This window comes from Alternaria conjuncta (genome assembly GCF_024043145.1).
Source record: "Alternaria conjuncta strain BMP 0040 chromosome Unknown scaffold_4, whole genome shotgun sequence".
Classification (NCBI taxonomy): Eukaryota; Fungi; Ascomycota; class Dothideomycetes; order Pleosporales; family Pleosporaceae; genus Alternaria; species Alternaria conjuncta.
The window spans coordinates 2,375,356-2,395,426 of record NW_026250093.1 but is presented as its reverse complement, the minus strand read 5'-3'; the positions used below and the strand labels follow the sequence as shown (position 1 = coordinate 2,395,426).

Below are 20,071 nucleotides of genomic sequence, written 5' to 3'. Positions count from 1 at the left end.
GCGGGAAGTGCGGGGCGTGGTCAAAGCGCATGGTGGATGGCGACCCGCCACTACCCACGGAAAGGACGCCACCACACCGCCACTCCACCCATAGATGAGGATGTATACCATGCGCACTACCATCTTTCCTTGATACCCCAAACAGTATCCATCATACCGTCAAAGAATGTCTGACGCGTGGTCCGTTCACGCCCCATATTGGCAAAGCCCCAACCATGCCAGTCAATTGGTAGTCGACAGAACCCGGGTTCCTCCTGGTACTGTACCGCCGAGCCCTGTGCAAGTAAGCTATCGTGCCATCGGTCCTTCTACCAAACAAGACTGACGTAATAAGCAGGAACAGCTAAAGAGCATACCAGATGCACTGCCAAGACTAAGACTCATACTGAATGAAGAGCGCCGGAATAGTTTCACTTTCTACACGAATACACATGGCGTTCGAATCGAGCGACGCGCTGGGATTCGTCCTCTTTACCATGCTAAACGTGTTGTTCAATACTTCACGATTGTCGAAACAGGGTCAGACGGGAGTGCGGCCAGGCATGACATAGTTACGCAATGGAAATCCATCAACGGTGAGCCGGAGCTCGATATTCAGAATTCTGGGATGGCTGAGGACATGTTCATATCTGCTAGATCTTGGCTGATAAAGCAATATGGTGGGGACGTCACGCACCGTGGCCTACTTGATGAGTGGTTCGATCGTTACCATACATCGTTCCGGTTCATGGACCTTCCGCTTGAACTGCGGTTTATGGTCTTTGAAGCATCGATAGGGCCGGTATTATGGCCTGATTATCGAGTTGCTGAAGAGTCGGAAATACCCCGGAATGCTGGCCTCCATGCATATGATCCAGCACCTGCATCACAACACGATCAAATCAACACACCACTTCCCACATCTGCAGAAGACGCGCAACCAACCCCCAACACCTGGCCGCGGGGCCTGTCCATCAACGCCCCGCGACTCCGAGACAGAGTATCCTGCCACTATCCCCAATCCCACCGTCCCTACGGCTCAACCCGCTCCTCCACCCAACGGATCAAAACCCTCCTCCTCATCAGCAAAACCTTCAGCCTCGAAGCCCGCAAGACAATCTGGGAAAGCACAACCAAAAACTTCGGCAATGTAGCAACGCTAACCCGTACAATCCCCCACCTCTCCACCCACGCATTCAACACACTCCGTCGGGTCTCGCTTAACTTCAGCGACCGCGCATACCTCCGTCTTCTCGGGTATAAAACCACCGCTGAACTGGCGTTCGCGCCGCTTCCCGCTGGGAAAGGGGATAGCCTGCGTGTCTTGACGGATATTGATACCATTGACTACCTCGATCTGCACTTCCAAGCTCCCCTCCCTTTCCAGCTTTTCGGAGATGGACTACATCCTGTCACGCAGTTCAAGCTCGATCCGGTTGTTATTCAGTGTCAGAAAGTGTGGGTGGACGCGTTTCTCACGCTGTTGTATGAGAAGTTTGCGCTGGGGTATGGGGAAGGCGGGAATGTGCCGATGGTGAGTGTGAGTGGGGATGTCAAGAATAGTACGAGGTGGGAGTGGGAACCTATATGGAAGGATTTCAAGCATGGAGTCAGGCGGGACTTTGCGGACAAGGCTGCGGAGATCAAGGTTACGCCTGCTGCGATGTTGTAAGTACACTCAGTGTTCGTTATTTCGTCACACTAACATTGCGAAAGCCCGCCGGTTTGCTATTGCGAAAGTCCGTGTGGTTGGGTAGAAGCTGCGCGGCCGAAACCCGGTTGTGGATGTGAGGTCGTCGCTGAGTTCAATTGTAGAGGTTAGCTGAACATGCGGAGTCTATGCCAGGCATCACCTTGATTTTCTGAAAAGCACACCGTCATGAAAAACAAATTTGGTAGATCCCTAATTGATCTATCTCGACTACTAGAAGTACGCAACATATCTCAGCAGTCCAGACTAACAATCGCAGCACTACTCCACGGCACCTCCACACTAATCATACCCTTCCCATCCACCTTCACACTCTCCCCACACGTCACATTATCCATGCGTACAGGCTTTCCATCATCAAGCTCATAGTTATAACTATACCCATCCCAAGTAATACCCGTAATAGCATCACTTCCGTTCGCCAACAACCTCTGCACTTGCGCCTCGCCCTTGCAGTCACTGGGGAGTTGGAACGAGTACTTCTCGACCGGACGTGTGAAAGGTGTGGTGTAGTTGTTATCGGCGGTCGTGTTGTATGTGTGTAGATCAACGAGGAGAATGCGGGCGAGCGTGTCGTCGACGTGGGCGGCGTATTGGGTTGCGTAGATGGAGGATGAGGGAAGCGAGGAGATCTTGAGTTCAGACTCGGATGAAGGCTTGTGCATGAAGGCTGCGACGGCGACGTTGCCGTAGTATGGCGGCTTTGTTCCTCGAGCTGTGAGGTTCGTCTCGATTGGCTGCCAGGATTGGTAGCTTTGAGGACACTGTTAGCTCACGAACGGTTTCATGCTGGTGGAATAGTCACTTACCGGTAGTTTGTTCCTTGGTGCATGTGAGAGCGGGTAAGGTTCTGCGACGCGAGATAGGTGTTCCAGTCTACACCCCACAGCGCAGCGCCGAAGCTGTTGCTAAGACCAGGTCGTCCTTGTCGGGCGAGCGAGTTGTGCTCGCCCATGACGAAGGGGACGTTTGGAGCTAGCGCGTCTCCCAGTGCCTTGATGCCGTCTTTCACGCCGATCTGTTCGTCTGCTTTGGCGAGGACACTGCTGTGGTTCATCAACGTGCCTTGTAGTGTGATACCGGGGTTGGTGGAGACACCCATGTAGTTGTGCGAAGCGATCAGGCCGATGTTCTGCTTCTCGTCCAATCCCTGCTTGAAGACTTCGACGGGGTCCAACCTGAAGTAGTCGTTGACTCCGATGCCTGCAAAGCTCGGTGCCATGAACTTGGTGCCAGCGAGGTCTGGGCATGCTGCTTTGGTGGCCTCTTCAATGGCAGTCGTACCATTCAGCCACTCAGATACATAGTCGGCCTCCGCCCAGCTGTCGTTTCGGTATCCAGAAGCAGTGAAGAGATCGGGCTCGTTACCGTACTCCCAAAACAGTAGGTCGCTTCCTATCGCTTTGCAGGCATAGGAAACTGATGCCCAAGTTGCGGCCCTTGCAGCGCTGGAGTTGGCGCCCATGTTGAAGCCGTGAACAAATCGCGTGCCCTCAGGCATGGTTTTGTAGGACTCGAAGTAGGACGGGCCAATAGTAATGATCGTTGGGTAGTCGGCGGAGATGTTTGGGCGAATGATGCCGACGATGCTGGTCTCGAGCGATTCATCGAAGATGGCGATATCCCTAATTATTGAGTAAGCTACATGTATAGAGAATCGCGATGAAGGGGACGTCTTACTGTGTGTTGCCGCCGACGCGAGCAATCGGCATTGAGCCTTGCAGCTTGCCAAGGTTGCTCATGAGGTTGTATGAGAAGGCATTGGGATGCGACAGATTGCCTACAAGCAGTGATCGTCAGTCAAGCTGTCGTGACGATTTTGGATATTGCAGGAGACATACCAGCAAAGTCCGGCCATGACGAGAACTCAAACGAATAGGATACGAAAGAGTCCAAGGGAACACCGGCATCGTTGGGTGCAGACTTTGGAATCGCAATTGGTTTTGTCCTGGATGAGATGTGAGCAGCCTCGGCCTTTAAAAAAGCACCGAGAGCTGCAACAGCAAGAGAGCACTTGATTGAGGGTAACATCGTGGGCGTTGGATCGTCGCTGCCATACTTTGAAGGCAGTCTGCGCGTTGTTTATGGGCGTCGCCGGCAACGGAGATCTTGACTGGGACGTCATGCGGCAATTGAAAAGCATGGCCTCGGTCAATTTTCTGGTATCTTCGTTGGAGATCTGCACTTTATGCGGGGAACTTACTGGGGTAAATGCGTGAAAAGCCGGGGTAGCTGCCAGCCTCTTTTTCTGTTGGTGACGCGCGCGTGCATGCACGCGTTTGATTAACCTGGGTTGCGGCTCGAGTTCGGGAACGCTTGTCCAAAGGAGGATAGACCATCCTCCACTTCCCGAATGGCAGTCACAACAACTTCATATGCCGTACCCAGAACCAATTCTCATCATTCTTGGCTTGCAGTGATCACTGCACTACAAGTGTCTTATACGTGGAATTATCGACGGCAGTAGTACATACCTTGGCACCATCCAATGATTACGCGTGAACAGCCAAGTCCGTCTGCTTGGACGCGACTTCCGAACTTGCGCGATGAGTACCTGTCGACCTTAGATCTCCACTTCGGAACGCCCCATGCCGCGTTCATCAGCATCTAGCTCAGATTCTCCAAAGTCTCAGCATCACTTTCGCCCCATGGGTACACCTCCTCCGCTTGCTTGACCAACTCTCTGCATTTCTCACTCCTCGGTACGATGTTCACACGATACGGCTTTGGATGGCTTATCACACCAGGCTCAAACTCAACCTTGGGCTCTACTAGCTTCCCATTCTCGACAGGCTTCTCGACATTGAAGACAGCTAGCGACTGCGCGATCGTCGCAAAAAGAGCGTTGTCTGCGACATAACGTCCAGGGCAAACTCGACGCCCGTAGCCAAATGTCCATGTACGTGGATCGGGCTCTGCGATATGGGTTGGTGTCGTGAAGTAGCGTTCGGGACGGAATGTCATAGGATCGGGGTAGACGGCTGGGTCGTGTGTGAACCACCTACATGCTGTCAGCCACGAATACGTCTGCTCCTCGCATGGACATCATACGTACCAGTTGTTAGGCAAGATCATCGCTCCTTTCGGTATCCTATACCCATTGATGCTATCCTCTTGCGTGCAGGAATGGGGTATTGACATGGGCCCCACAGGATGCCATCGATGCGTCTCCTTCACTACGGCCTCAATATATGGCAAGCTTGATTTGTCGCTGGTGATTGGTAGTCGCTCTCCGCCAATCACACGGTCCAGCTCCTCTTGAGCTTTCTTCTGGACTTCTGGGAAGACGGCCATGGCCAGGAAGAACGTCATCAGCGACGAGACGGTAGTGTCTGCGCCACCCAGGTACATGGATGCAGCGGACCATTTGTTGATGTACTCCATAGATGCGTCTGAGCCGAGAGATTCGATGGCTTGAGAGAGGAAGGATGTCTTCGCTTTCTTATCCTGCATCTGCGACTTAACGAAAGCGTAGGGCTCTTCGGCCGTGCGTATCAAGGTCTTTGCCATCTGCCGAGCTGTACGCTTGAAGCCGGTACCTGGACACCAGTCTGGGAGGAAACGTACTTTGCGAAGTCAGCGTGCGTTACTGCATACATGGTAGCCTGATGATATAGAGGCAAGCTTACAGAACGGCATGACGTCGACAGGCCACCTTCCAGGCACACTTGCGTCAGCAAACTCGGCCATTGCCTGCCCTGCTACATCCACTAGTGGATCTGGTCCCTTCGCGTTTGGCGTATAGCCATATGTGACTCTCAAAATGACAGCACCTGCTTCTTTCCTGATGTGTTCGAACAGATCATTAGGAGACTCCATGACATTCAGGAGGAAATGTGCTGCTTCTTCGTTCTGGACGCGATCGAACACCGCAAGAGACGTGCTGGAGCTGGCTACTTTGGCAATATTGCGACGATGATGTTTAAAGTTCTGGTCAGGTTGATGCATTGCCAACGTCTTTGTCCAGCCAATCCTGCTTGTTCGTCAGCCATTTCATCGCTCCGTACAGGCGCCAGGTGCGTACATGTCTCCACTGAACACCATATGTGGCCTCCCCGAGTAGGTCGCCGCTCTGTTGCTCAGAAGCTCTACTGCTATGTTCGCATCGTTGACGATGACAAAGGTCTGACCGAGAACCGTGACCGAGCTTATAGGACCATAGAGGTCCTTGTGCTTGAGCCAATGATGGCACTCGAGGATTCCAGGCTTCGGTAAGTCATTGATGTTGCCAATGAGAGGAATGCCTTTTGGACCCGGAGGGAGAGGAAGATCATGGTCGTTCCTACGCAAGAAGAAGCGGCTGAGTGTGTAGAATACGATAGTACCGACGGCGATGAGAAGAGGTGTCGATGCTAGAAACGTCATATTGAGGTCACCTTACTTGTACCAGTGATGAAGGACGGTCTACCAAGTAGGAAGGGATCCAGCTTTTGGGACGAGACCTAGGAAGTACACCCATAACATACTGGACTTCATGCTGATTGAGCCGCACGAACCTTGGACTTTTTTCCGCCCTACGCCCGACAGTAGCCTATGTGCTTCAAGAAGCTTAGTGCCTGTGGAGTAGTCGCGGGAATATCATTCTTTCATGGTAGGTGGTACCGAGTTTACAGGCATGCTGCAGGCGTAGTTGCTGACAATCAGTATAGCGCGCTCCCACGCCACACGCGGTAGGAGAGCGGCGCGGTCGCTAGGTACCCGAAATAGAAGGACATGTGTAAGCATATCGCTGCCCATCATATAACGGCGATGCATGCCGATATACCAGTGATGTGATTCGTGAGTTCGCACCGCGGCTGCGAAACGTTACGCGCCGGGAGACGGGATATGGTGGAGATGGTATGATTTCCTGACGTGCTGGTGGGGTCTTGCAAGCCTCGCCCACGCTAGCATGGGTTGCGGTACCCCACCTAACAAATTGGCACAACGTTAACATATCAGAACACGTGTAAAGGATTCCCAAAAACTAAGCTTTAGCACAGCACGTTTTGATGCGTGACCCTAACACTTCTAGAGAAATACCCCGTACGCTTATCCTAATAGATCTAGACAGTAAGGTTGGCGCTTTTGAAAGATCTGACTAGCATGAATCTACCGGTGCAGCGTGTTTCTCGATTGGTAGGGAAGAGTGTGGTAAGGGTGCGATGGTTTGACCATAGTTAAAGAAGGCATTGATGTATTCGATGAACCCTAGGGGAGAACCAGAGAGGGGTTTCTACCCGAGATTGCTTGACAACTGCGGGATTGTTCAGCTACAGCTTAACCATCCTTCAGCCATGAGTACCGAAGACCACGAGCCAAGGAATACCCATCAGGGCTTCAGCACCTTGCAGATGTCACCTGCTTAGAGGACGGTTCAGCCAAACGGCAAACCAAAGGCGACTAAGCCTTAGTGGAATTCGAGGTCCAACTTCAAAGTCAATTCTTTGTTGTGAACAGCCTGGTCACACCGCAGATGGACCTTCGCAAGTCTTGACCTTCCACCACCAGAATTAACATCCATGGTTTGGCTCCGATTTCTAAAGCTTAGTCCTTTCACACCAATCCTGCCCATTGCCTGAAAGTCCTTGTGCAGTGTAGCCCGGAACAGCTCGCCATATTGATCGTCCAACAAGACCCACGGCGAGACATTCTCAGCAAAGCCACATATCAACACGACCTCGCCCGTGCGGTCTGAACTTACGTCTGGATTCACGTTGAACCTGAGAAATGCGGTGAAGTTCCGCAAACCACGCGTAAGGAAGACATTGTTCTGGGCATCCCAGAGCTCCCTAGGCTCGACTTCGAGCAGCCTTACTGTCTTGTGGCGCTTGGACCGGATCGGAGCGTTGACGCTTGGGATCGTGAAGTAGAAGGCATCAGGAGTCCTGCTGGCGCCGTTGAGTGTACCGGTGGCGACCGCCTTCCGCACATATTTGGCGACGAAGATGCTATTCCCACCCGCGGTGGAAGTCGGCGTTATCAACTCGCCAAGCATATGAGGTCTTGCGCGAACGTACGAGCTAGCGCCTTCATGTTTGAGAATTACTCCGAGATGTACCTTTCTCTTTCCTTGAACTTCAGCAGTGTAACAATGTAGCGGCATGATGACGTCTTCTGAGTCTTCAGTGGGTTTCAGGAAGGTGACAATCCGCAGGCCTTTATTCGACATGGAATAGTCTGGGTTGAACCTGAGGTCCTGCTCGAGCACGAGATTGCCAAGGCTCGCGAACTCTTCCGGGCTGCGAGCCAGTATGCCGCGATACGTGGATGATCCGTTAGCTGCCGTCCACGCGAAGAGGCTGAGATCGTTGCTGTTATGAATGATCTCTTCTTGTAGACGAAAGAATGCCTTCTCGGCACCCTCGCCATACAGCATGGGCATGCTAACATCAAACAGCCCGATTAAACAGTACGCCATGTCTTCCGGTTTGGTGGTCTGTCGGCCTGCAGCCCACGCCATGCGTCGACCAACTGGTAAAGCGTCGAGAAGGTCACGAATTTCCAAAGCCCCTGGCTGCTGCGGCGGCGAAAGAAAGCCTGCGTCGATGCCCGTAATGGACGCCAGCTCGTCTCGTAGTGTTTCTTGCGTGCCGAAGCAGCGCCAAGCATGGTCGTAGAAGTGTACGATTCGCGACGCTACAATTTCCTGCAATGTCCATCCGCGCTTAAACCAGCGGGCACCCCACAACATTTCGTTCCGGTCGCTCGAGGAGGCGGCATTATCGTAATCGGACAGGTAGACCAAACAGAGGGCAGCATCGCTATACCACTGAAACATCGAGTTGATGGACTCGGTCAGCTCAGCATTGTTTGTTTTGTCTATACAGCATGAGTCGATCCAAACATAATTGAAGCCGCACCGCTGGACTTCAAGGCACGTCTGCTCGATCTTAGTCCAGCCTTTGGCTACGGAGCGCGTGGCATGGTGGTGGAAAGCCTGGAAGGTAAGTTCTTCGCTATCCCACGTATGTGAGAGAATGGCAAACGCATGCGGTGGGCGCCCAAGGAAGTCGATCATCTGCAAGGGTTCGCTACAACAGTCAATTAGCCTCATTCTGGGATGGAGTGGATGATTATGTTGATGTGAGTAAGTGAATCGATGAGAGTGAGGATGGAAGAGCCATCTTAATCGAAGGAGATTATGGTGAGATGGGTCTGTGCAGTTGCGTCAGCCATGCATGCACTAGGCAGCAGCTGCAAGGCTGCGGTCATTATCGGTTCACTCAATTGCAGGAGTGGCATTAGGAAAAGTAAATGGACTGTTGCATTGATGTTGCGAGCGTGAGAGCTGAGAAGAATTACTAGCGATCATCAACACCATGCGATGAGCATGCGCGGTTATGGAACTGACAGGCCTCGCTACGCGGCCGGAGACTGCACAATAACACAGCCATCCGAAGCCACGCAGGGATGCAGCGACATCGCCACATCACAGCAAAGGCGGCAAGTGGAAAATCCAAAACGTTGTCACTACCAAAGAATTTGGTGCAACAAAAGTATGTCTCCTCCATTCCTCGCCCTTGAGCCATCAAATCGGCTCAACGGGGTTGAGGAACAAAGGCCTCACCACCTTGAAGGGGGTAGATGAGGTTGTTTAATCTTGCTTCACTGTCCACACTTGCTCAACGTGAAAATCCGTAACGGCAAGCTCTAGCAATTTTAGAAGCGGAAATCATTCTCCCCCCATCAGAACAATGGAGAAAGGATGAGAAGAGGTCGAAGGTCGATAAAGACAACTCCCTCAAAGCCAACACCCCACGGGACGGACATGTGTAACGTGTATAACGTGTGTAACGTGTATGACGTGCATAGCGTGTGTAACGTGTATGACGAACCATAGAACCACAGCGTGTATAACGTGTATGTGCTCAAAAGCCCTCAGTAGCTAAATGCCGACGAAGTCGACATGAAGCATAAGCCCACAGCCCTCAGACAACATCCCGAAGGCGTTGTAACAATATTGATCGGCTGGAACTCCAGGTTCCAATGCCGCACGGGTTGGTCAGACCTGTTCCGTGCCCTATCTCCGGGTTGAGCCTCCCGGAGTAAGAGCTTCTCGCTTTTGAGGCCGCTGCAGCAACCTCACCGCGAAAGGCGCTGGAACGTAGTGCGTCGCCTTGTCGATAGTGACGGATACAGCCATCCATTGCCACCAATCGTTGGAGGGGGAGTTCGCGTAGTCGACCGGGGCCATTGCCTGATGGCAGGGTAGCATCCGACGTATGGGCGAGTCGCTCCCTCCGATTCCGCCGCAGCGGAACCGACTGTTAGAGGGCGTTAACAGTCGTTCTGGGCCATGCACCCGACAACACAGCCCCATCATCAAGTCCCACGCTCACGCGCTAGCCTCGACAATGGGGAAGGGTCAGCTCATGGGAAAACCTCCACACAGGTGGCTTTCATGCATGGCCACAAAGTTGAACGCGTCAACCCACGGGTGCCTTGTAGCAAAATATGCCAGGGGCCATGCGGCCTGTCGAAGACCATCCGAAGACGGCTTCATATCTGTTGGCTTCTTCCTCTGAGATAGGGATCTAAGACTGCCGAAGCTCTTGTTGTGAGCAAGAGGTCCAGCCTCTAAACACCCCATATCTCAGTGTCGGGGGAAATCCCCTGCTTGCGAGGTCCATGAAATGTTGACGCGTTCGGTTTATATGGTTCGTATAGGACCACCGTCTGACCTAGGGATAGTTCTGCAAAGCAGCTTCCACCCCTAGCGACACTGTGGATTTCAACAATCGTGACGATTCAAACAAATCTGGTTGCTTAGTTAGTGCTGGAGACATTGCGCTGGACTGAGAGCAGACTTACCCTCCAAGCCAACGCCTGTGCTAATCCCAGACGATCGGGTGAACTAACACATTGTGACACGCCTTGCAGCGGTCAAGCATTGCGTCCATTCACCTCCTCGCCTGCGAAAAACCACCTCTCGTCTCGCAAGACCAGAGGGGCACAAGGGGGATGGGTGGGTTCAGGGGGTGGATAATTCATAGTGGAAGATGTCGACGCTAATCGCGTCCGACGCGTCGACATTGTGCCATGTCAAGACATGGCGAGCAACAAGAGCAGTCCAGAGCCGCAACGGGGATGGAATGAGGGAGTTGTGAGGAAAGGACACGAAGGAAGTCGCGTTGCCTTTATAAGCTGAGACACGAAGGAGGGGGGCTGGAAGCGAAGAATTTGGGTGTTCGGGAGTTGGCCTGTGTTCTCCTTGGCGGTGGCCCATGCAGTCGCGTCATCGAAGCGCATGGAATGACGAACGATAGCACCAGCACAGGGGCGCGTTTCAACTCTCGCAAGCCCTGGAGTACGCGACATGGTGAGTTCTGCAATGCAGGTTGTGGTAATGGATAGCAATTAATACGTGATAGCCGCCCAAACGACGTGGTCCTCCCACGAAGGCGCCGCCTGTCAAACGCCCCTCAAAGCTCGCGAAAGAGAACGGCATCACCGCGGCGCAAGAGGCGGAGATTCGCGAAGCATTCGGTCTTTTTGCCGTGTCGCATCCCGAACATGAAGACTCTAAGGAGGGCGTGTTGAAGAAAAGCGATGTGCGCAGGGTCCTGATGTAGGTCACGCGAATGCGCCCGAGAGCAGCGCGCCCATGCTAACGACTGCAAAGCTCGCTGAACCTCACACCCGACAAGTCCGAGATGTCCTCTATCTTATCCACCATCGACCCTCTCAATACCGGCTATGTCGAGTTCGTGCCCTTCCTCTCCTACGCTGCGATCGCCATACACTCGAAAGAGCAAGGGTCCGACGAAGAGGACGACGACGAAGACTTCCAGGGAGAGAGCAATGCGGAAGAAGTTAGCGCGGCATACAAGCTGTTCACACACGGCGCTGCGGGACCGATAACGCTTGGGCATCTCAGGAGGGTAGCGAAGGAACTGCGAGAAGACGTGCCAGACGAAGTCTTGAAGGATATGATCATCGAGGCCAACGGCGGGGTCAAGGGTCAGGAGAGAGACGTGGGAGGGGTTAGTCTCGAAGACTTTGAGAGCGTCATGAAGAGGGCTGGACTATCTTTCGGTTGAAGCCTCGAGAGAACATGCGCGACTCACGGAACGCCGCTCTGCACGATCATCGCGAAGCCCTTACGAATATCACTATTGAACGCGCTTATGGCGACCGTTCAAGACCTCTCGCGAAAGGATTTCAGCTTCTCGTCCTCCCAGCGCTCCACCCTACCCGTCTTCTCCATGCTATGCAGACGATACCCCCGCCAGTGAGCGCACTCAATCGCCAGCATGGGAGGCCGGTATACAGGGGCGGAGGCAGTGAAGCCTTGGTTTGAGATAGATCACATATCGGGGGAAGATATCTACACGGATCAGAAGACCATATGTTGCACTGGAGGGGTCTACGGCGACAACATAGTGTATCTGTAGCATAATCAAAAGATACACGTCTCGACTTGACTGCGATGCCAAATATAGCCGCGCCGATAAGCCGGCGCGATTGGATAGTGGCGCGGCAGGGCTGAAGTGGAAATGTTAGTGCCAAGATTCAGGGACCTCACTCAACAAGCACACGAACACGAATGCAGCAGGCTTGCGTAACGCCAATCGCAATTTCACCTCGTCTCCCACTGCTCTGAACAGTCACTCCTGTTGTACGTTGCCCGTAACTGTGTTCACATTGCCACAAGTCCCTGGCTAACTCGGTTCCAGCTCAGCTCAATGACCGCGCCCTAAACTTGGACCCTTTTCTCCCCTCGTGTCGCCTAGTCCCATGTCCAGTGGAGTTGAGGTCCCCGGAAGCCAACGACGTCCCGGCATCTGGTCCTACTTTAGTTTCACTGGCCCACGCCGCCGCGTCTCCGTCTCCCTACCTCGCAACGTCGACCTCAATCGCGACGCCAGCGACCCCAACGCCAAAGCCGACAGACACTCGCGCCATCGCTCCACGTATTCGGACGCATTCATGAACGACCACAAGGGCAGCGCCGTCATGAACCAAGGGCAGCGCATGCGCTACCTGAAGACAGGTGGCGTCATTGCTTTCATACTGCTTGTGTTATATTTCGTCGCACCGCGTGATGGCATCTCAAGGCCGGCAGGTAGGTTGAGGACACATGCTGGGGGAGACACGTGCTAACACTGTTATCAGTATCCCGTCCAGCAGGCGGCAACACAGCAGCTGGCGACGCAAAGGCCGAATGCACAAAGTCCTTCTCCAAGGACAAGCCGCTCATCCAGTATGCCCTCATGATCGACGCCGGCAGCACCGGCTCCCGCATCCACGTCTACAAGTTCAACAACTGCGGTCCCAGCCCCGAACTCGAGAGCGAGAACTTTGAGATGACACCCAAGAGAGATGGAGGCTCCGGTCTTTCGGCATACGGCGACAACCCGGAGGCTGCTGCCAAGAGTCTGGACGTGCTCATGGACGTTGCGCTGAAGAACGTGCCCAAGGAATACCAGTCGTGCACACCCGTCGCTGTAAAGGCAACGGCCGGTCTCCGCAAGCTCGGTGAGCAGAAGAGCAATGCCATCCTCGCCGCCGTGCGCCACCACCTCGACAACGACTACCCGTTCCCGCTCGTCTCAGAAGAGAAGAATGGCGTCGAAGTCATGCCTGGCGAGATGGAGGGAGTGTACGCGTGGATCACAGTCAACTACCTTCTAGGCAAGATCGGCGGCCCGGATAAGAACCCTACCGCCGCTGTCCTCGATCTCGGTGGTGGCTCTACCCAGATCATCTTCGAGCCCACCTTCCCAGACACTCCCCGCGGCGGACTCCCCACAGAGCTCGCAAAGGGCGACCACAGATACGAGCTCGACTTCGCCAACCAGAACTTCAATCTCTACCAGCACTCATACCTAGGCTACGGCCTCATGGAAGCCCGCAACAACATCCACAGCACCCTCCTCGCTGGCCTCCACGAGAACAACAAGGACAACAAGGAGTACCTCCAGAAACCCATCGTCAACCCTTGCATCGCCCCTGGCATGACCCGCGAAGTCGAAGTGCAAATGCCTAAGGGCCACGCACTCGGCGAGTCCGTCACAGTCAACATGACCGGCCCCGCCACCGCCTCGCCCACCCAATGCCGCGGCCTAGCCGAGAAGACCCTCCACAAAGACGACGAATGCGCCATCGCACCCTGTGCCTTCCGCGGTGTGCACCAGCCGCCTTTCGAGCAGACCTTCGCTTCCGAAGCCGTATACCTCCTCTCCTACTTCTACGACCGCACCCAAGACCTCGGCATGCCCGAGTCTTTCACTCTCCGTGAGCTACAGGATCTAGCCAACAAGGTGTGCACCGGCGAGAAGGGCTGGGATTCCTTCAACGCTGTGCCCAAGGCTATTGAGGAGCTCAAGGGCAGGCCGGAGTGGTGCTTGGATCTTAACTTCCAGTATGAGCTGTTGAGGAGTGGGTATGGTATGCCGATTGACCGTGAGGTCAAAATTGCGAAGAAGATTAAGGGCAACGAGTTGGGATGGTGTTTGGGTGCTAGGTAAGTCTTTGTGTACCCTTGTTCAGATTGAGGATCGTGCTAACGTAAAAATAGTCTCCCACTTCTTGAGGCAAACTCAGGATGGCAGTGCAAGATCAAGCAGGTTCAGTAGGCGCATTCCGTTCACAGGAAACTGATATTATACTAGAGGATGGTGTTTGTTGCCTTACTGTTTTGGACATGTATGTCGCGATATGCATTACTTGGCGTTCATCTGGTTCATGTTGTGATGCGGCAAGTTAGGTCCTCGATGGGGTTGATGACTAGCGCGCTAGCCTAGGTGTTGATTTAGACCGTAATGAATACCACACTGCAATTCACCGAAGGAGACCCAATACATATGTATACACTTACAACAACGTAAAGTAATCAGAACTCCCCACGTGCTGTAGATCCCGCTCAAGCCTTTCCAGCAAGACGGGTTCATCCCAGTCGTAGTCAGCCCCAAGCCGGGACAATTAAACCTTAGTATCGCCTATGTAAGCGCCGACGCTGATGGTGTACTTCGAGATCTGGATCCGCGATTCAGATATTTGCGTGCTTACACGCGTACGCTCCACAAGAGAGCGGGTTTGTAAATGCGATGTACGATGTACGATTACTCAACCATGTTTGTACCTGGATATAGCCCTGGAGGGCCCCGGCGGCCCAGCCGTCATCGTGGACCACGTGGGAACGTAAAACACGTACACGCCTTTTCTGAGCACGAACTTCTAGCTCGTGTTACATGACAAGTCGATGCACATGTCATAAGCTACAGGTTGGGAAAGTTCAGGGCCGGCTTACTAGCAAGTCAATTATTCTGTTACTCATCCTCTTCGTCCAAAGCCCACGTTAGACACGCGGAACTCCAATCTCCCACCCTCTGTCAAACAATACGCCAGCTTCAACAATGGGCCCAAGACTTGGTTCCATAACAGGCACCCTGGCCGCTCTCTCCATTCTACCATCATCCGCCTCCGCACTTCCCTTCGGCGTACAAATCTACTCATGTACAACACCCGGCGTCATCGCCCCCGCTTTCGACGACGGACCAGGAGTTTACTCTGCAGATATCCTCGACCGGTAGGTATTATGCCCATTCCAAGGTTCCATCATTACTGAATCGACGTCGGCAAGTTAGGTACTCACGCTGACGTGATTTATCCAGGATGGAAGTCGCGGGCTTCAAAGCGACGTGGTTCATCAATGGAGAGAATAGGGGCAGTATATACGATCACAATGCGACGCTACGCCGGATGGTGGATTTGGGGCATCAGATTGGGTCGCATACGTAAGAAACTCTACTTTACCCTGCCTTCTTCACTTCACTCCACCAAGAACTGGGCCAGCCATACCCAGAAGAAACACAACTAATCTCTCGTCAATCTAGATGGAGCCACGCGAACCTCTCCTCCCTCACCCCCACCGCCATACGCAGCGAGATGACTCTCCTCGAAGACGCCATGCTGGATATCCTAGGCTTCTTCCCGTACTACATGCGCCCGCCCTTGCTCTCTGTGAACAGCCAGGCACTGCGTGTGCTGCAAGAACTTGAATACCACGTCATCATCGGGGATCTGAATACCAAAGACTGGAAGTATCAGACCAAGGAAACGGTTGGGGAGGCGAAGCGGCTTTTTGTCGAGGGCCTGGAGAGGGGGGAGAGTATTGTTGAGGCGCATGATCAGGAGCTTTGGACGCAGGGGGAGTTGATTGATTATATGATTGCGGTTGTGAGGGAGAGGGGGATTAAGAGTAAGTTGGCAACTCCAGCCCCGTGCATCGAGAAAAGAACTTTGACTGATGAATGACGTGTAGCTGTTACCGTCGCGGAATGCCTCGGCGAACCCTCACCTTCGCAATGGTACCGCACCGCTCGCCTTCCATATCCCCTTACCAGATCTAGACTCAGCTGCCAAACACCCTTCGCAAAGTGCGATACCGCGGACGACAGCATTCCGTGGGAGAGGATTACTCCCGATTTGACGTGTGGGAATGAGAAAAAGGGGAAGGGGAAGGGGTATATATGTAGGACGGGACAGTGTTGTAGTAGGCATGGGAATTGCGGGATTACGGAGGATTACTGTAAGATGGAGAAGGGGTGTCAGGAGGAGTTTGGTGTTTGTAGCGGTTAAAAATACATGGTTCAATCGTCGTATTCGCGGGTACTCTAGCTCCGGGTTCGGCCGCAACGTGCTGGAAGTACTGACATCGACCAGTCAAGCACAATCACGAAGTCACGAGCCGCATTGAGCAATAGAGCGAAGATCTCCGGACTAATTTACGACAGCACATGAATGTATTCATAATGGAAGCATGTGTCAAAACTCATTCTTGTATCGTCGCTCCGCGTTGAAGTGATTAGATAGTAACGGTAGTTCGGCGAAAAGTCCTACGTACTCGAAATCCTGCGTGTAAAGATCGTTGTTTCAGAAACAACACAGTGCGACTTTAGCTAAGACTACGGTCTGGTCTATGCCATCCGTATTATCGTCGTCGTCGTTCTTAAAATCTCCGTCGCGCCAACTAGCCGCGAGCATACATTGCGGGAACACGCTACAGGTGCCTACCAAAGCAAGGAGGCTGCCGGTGGTATCTCTTCCTACAAAAGGTCCGTAGCCGTCGCTAGACTCTACTCGGTCTTTAGAGCACTATAGTATGTTTGGGAGATTGATCTTCGTACTCTTCTTGGGTTTATCTAGTTCTGGACAGCGTTGCAGACTACATTAAGCTAAAGATATGCAAAGTTGATTGTCTAGCCTCTGTTTAGGCTCTAAGGTGTTTTGTGTTTTCTTGAAAGAGGTGCTGGCGACACTGTTCTTGGTGGGCTCCTACCTCAAACTAGCTAGGGGTTTTCGTGGCTGCGTTTGAATATCTCGGAAGGTTCCCGTACATGCAGCCGAAGAAAAACAGATCTCTGTGTGCCAGTGTACGCCAAAGTATACCCATCGAGGAAAGATGCTCCATTCGTAATCGCGATCTGTGAATGCCTGACTGATCATAGAGTGCACCATGAAGCCTTCGCCTGCATTTTTCGCCATCACCATCATGTGGTAGCCGTCCATCAGTAATTCTTTTTCGCCGAACAAGAGCCAGTAAGACAGTCTGGTTTCCGCTGGTCCATATCCGAACACACGCCCAACATGATCCAAGATGTCTACACGCGGGCGCTCGGAGATGGATCTATGTATGGATCTATGCACTGAACAATTCAGGTAACTCAGTATTGAGTCCTCTAAAGACATCGTCTCTTTGGTGATATTTGTAAGAGTGCTCGATCATGGAGAAAAGCTTTACGGGATTAGAGTTGTAGAGAAGCTTTCGAAAGTTGCTCCTGTCGTTCAACTCAAGGAAAGATTTCATTCTCATCTACAATCTCCCTATCCCTAAATATTGTCACTAGGAATGGCCAGTATGCGTGTCGCATATATGCGTCCCAACCTCTATCAATAAGCAGTTGCTAAGACACCGTATGCTTCTACCCGAATAATGTTCTCCAAAGCGCGACACAAATTTCAGGCTCCTCTGCCGGCGCTTAGGCGTCCAATTTTTGAACCTCACCCACATGTTCAGCAAAAGACGTCCATACGCATGTCCTGCTCTACGAAGAATTACATAAGAGTGTGTTTCAGATTGGAGGTGTACCGAACACGTTGTATTCGCGGCGATTGATGCATTCCAGTTCCAACTGTTTTGGGCCGCAAAAGTGTGATGACGATTCGTTCGAGCAGACTGGAATCCGAAGCCAGTCGCGTGTTGTTTCCGTGGTTTGGAGACTCAATGAACGACTGATGTACATCCAGTCGAAGAGAAATAGATCTTCTGCGTTCCAACATGATTGAAAATGGTATAAGTGTTCTCCGCCCCAATGCGGCTTATAAGGGACCCAGTAACGATAAGCAAACGTACCATGTTCGCCGATGCGTTCTGCGGAAACCTGGCCAATGATCTCGTATTTTCCCCGGATAACATCCACATTTCTGACCATTACGATGAGGGGTTGCCATCCCCTGACAGAAGCGACTTCACTAGTCAAAATCCAGTCCCCGGGTCTCGTATCTACCGGAGCATACGCGCAAATCCTCCTTTTCCAGTCCGTGATCTTCTTCAGTGGCCACGTCTGATCAGTCAAGTGTCTTTGATGATTGTCGTCGGAGCAGAAGTATTGTCGGAACACTCTGTGATGAGCACCTTTATCTCCAATTCTTACTGTATCCTGTAGCTGTGTTCCATACCACTCGTCACTCGGAGGGGATGGAAGGTTCAGGCAACTTTGCCATGGTCCTCTGTCTTGCAGGCTGGGCACGTGGTGAGGCCCTATGCCGATGTTATTGTACGCTGATTTTATATGAAGTGGCATGGTAGTGCAACTAAATCTCGTAATTATCGACGCACGCATTGTTTCGCCTGCAGTCCTGATATTGAAGACTTCCCGGAGTAGACGTGGCCATTCAGTAGCCACATGCCAGTTTGGTGCGCTTTCGGGATGATCAAGATATAATCGTAATACCTCGATAGCGATTTCACAGTTGTCTTTCCCATAGTCTGGTACAAGGGGTCTGCTACTTCCCCATTCGATCAAAGCCAAAACACCGAATAACTTGTCCCTGACGTCAGTACACTGGAATTTCAGCATGGCCTCCAACACGCTTCCCAATCCGCGACGTCCCGCACATCCACAAGCAAGAGTAAGACAGCCGCGTTGAGGCTCTATGTCTTGGAAGCTCTCTTGTAATGTTGGGCTGTCCTTCCATTCACGGGAGTACCATGATAGCCGATGGCAAACATGTGTAACAGCCGGGAAGCTGTTGCACAAGCGTTGTTCGCATTCGGAGGTAACGATCCAGTGATCTATCAAAACACTGACAGCCAGGAGATGCTCAAATGAACGTACTGCCATGCCACAGCACAGTGATACCCTTGAAGCCAGATGAAGCTCCTGCAAAACCCAGACTCTTGAGAAATACGGGCGTTTCATGAAGGCAATAAAGGCCCTGGCTATCGATTCTCTTTCATTAGAATGAATCGGGAACAAAGGTCGAAGCCCCTTCCATGTAGACTCTGAGATGGCTTCGGGAATTTTCCAGTCGCTCCAATCGGTAGTTTCAGTTCCGTGGAGTGGCAAATAAATCTTTGTCAGAAGTTCAGAGTTCACATCAATAAGTTGAAATAGCAACGAGCTGTTGTCCGTGCGGGGTCCAACACACGCCAACACATGTACTGCTCTTTCATATATTTGCGCCATCATTCCAACCTGATGACTCTTTTCCCGTGTAGTGTTTTGATCAATGCACAGAGCATCCATCCAGAAGTACCCGCTTACCTTGGGTGCATGCGCCTTGAGTGCATACGCCTTGGCGGCATACTCTTTGAATCCGTGTGCCTGTTTGAGGGCATAGACGCAGTTCTGGCCTGCCGCGAAGACGAATCCGTTGATAAAGATCTGATGACTTGGAAATGGTGGGCCCCAGGTATATCTGATACAGTGATCGATCAGTATGAAGCACGACTTCGATTTGCTTGCGGGGGACGTACGATAGAGCAATGTAATCAGGAGCATCTTTGATTGGCCAGGCGGTCAAATTGCAGATGAGTCGATCATCTTTCTCGATGCTCTGGATCTCTAACAAGCGTATGTATGTGTTTGAGTCTGGAAGAGGTTCGTGCTTGAACGTTGTAGCCGACGGTCCTTCTTCGATGGTCTCCATATTGTATAGGACACAGTCAAGGTATTGGTGAACGAGGTAAACTTCGATTTGGGTGCTCCAGTATCGTGCTTGTCCGTGTTGCAGGCAAAGACCAGGTGTGATCAATGGCTAAGGAGCGTTCCAAGCCGGTGAGTTGAAGAACAGAGGGGGAGAATGGATGCCTACCCAGCCTGAGAAGGTTCAGCCTGATGGACTTGGCGTTGCTGCGCAGCGCTGTGCATTATGCAGAAAGCACATCATTCG

At 52.4% G+C, this 20,071-nt stretch overlaps 6 protein-coding genes across 6 annotated transcripts; 3 read left to right on the top strand and 3 right to left on the bottom strand.

The window, feature by feature from the left end:
* Nucleotides 1-1,923: 1,923 nt before the first annotated feature.
* On the bottom strand, nucleotides 1,924-3,721 carry J4E85_003667 (uncharacterized protein; the record flags this gene model as incomplete). Its single annotated transcript, XM_051467933.1, has 4 exons — nucleotides 1,924-2,443; nucleotides 2,500-3,315; nucleotides 3,371-3,470; nucleotides 3,532-3,721. 4 exons carry the CDS (start codon nucleotides 3,719-3,721, stop codon nucleotides 1,924-1,926), a joined length of 1,626 nt encoding a protein of 541 aa, XP_051329092.1.
* A 576-nt stretch (nucleotides 3,722-4,297) lies between these two features.
* On the bottom strand, nucleotides 4,298-6,055 carry J4E85_003666 (uncharacterized protein; the record flags this gene model as incomplete). Its single annotated transcript, XM_051467932.1, has 4 exons — nucleotides 4,298-4,691; nucleotides 4,746-5,256; nucleotides 5,320-5,579; nucleotides 5,715-6,055. The coding sequence occupies 4 exons, from the start codon at nucleotides 6,053-6,055 to the stop codon at nucleotides 4,298-4,300; spliced, it is 1,506 nt and encodes a 501-aa protein (XP_051329091.1).
* Nucleotides 6,056-7,079: 1,024 nt separating this feature from the next.
* Nucleotides 7,080-8,450, bottom strand: J4E85_003665 (uncharacterized protein; the record flags this gene model as incomplete). Its single annotated transcript, XM_051467931.1, has 1 exon — nucleotides 7,080-8,450. The coding sequence occupies one exon, from the start codon at nucleotides 8,448-8,450 to the stop codon at nucleotides 7,080-7,082; it is 1,371 nt and encodes a 456-aa protein (XP_051329090.1).
* Nucleotides 8,451-10,988: 2,538 nt separating this feature from the next.
* On the top strand, nucleotides 10,989-11,712 carry J4E85_003664 (uncharacterized protein; the record flags this gene model as incomplete). The annotated part of the gene is made up of 3 exons (XM_051467930.1): nucleotides 10,989-11,015; nucleotides 11,044-11,240; nucleotides 11,295-11,712. The coding sequence occupies 3 exons, from the start codon at nucleotides 10,989-10,991 to the stop codon at nucleotides 11,710-11,712; spliced, it is 642 nt and encodes a 213-aa protein (XP_051329089.1).
* A 697-nt stretch (nucleotides 11,713-12,409) lies between these two features.
* On the top strand, nucleotides 12,410-14,250 carry J4E85_003663 (uncharacterized protein; the record flags this gene model as incomplete). The annotated part of the gene is made up of 3 exons (XM_051467929.1): nucleotides 12,410-12,737; nucleotides 12,788-14,138; nucleotides 14,193-14,250. The coding sequence occupies 3 exons, from the start codon at nucleotides 12,410-12,412 to the stop codon at nucleotides 14,248-14,250; spliced, it is 1,737 nt and encodes a 578-aa protein (XP_051329088.1).
* Nucleotides 14,251-15,030: 780 nt separating this feature from the next.
* Nucleotides 15,031-15,931, top strand: J4E85_003662 (uncharacterized protein; the record flags this gene model as incomplete). The annotated part of the gene is made up of 3 exons (XM_051467928.1): nucleotides 15,031-15,203; nucleotides 15,289-15,411; nucleotides 15,511-15,931. 3 exons carry the CDS (start codon nucleotides 15,031-15,033, stop codon nucleotides 15,929-15,931), a joined length of 717 nt encoding a protein of 238 aa, XP_051329087.1.
* Nucleotides 15,932-20,071: the final 4,140 nt, after the last annotated feature.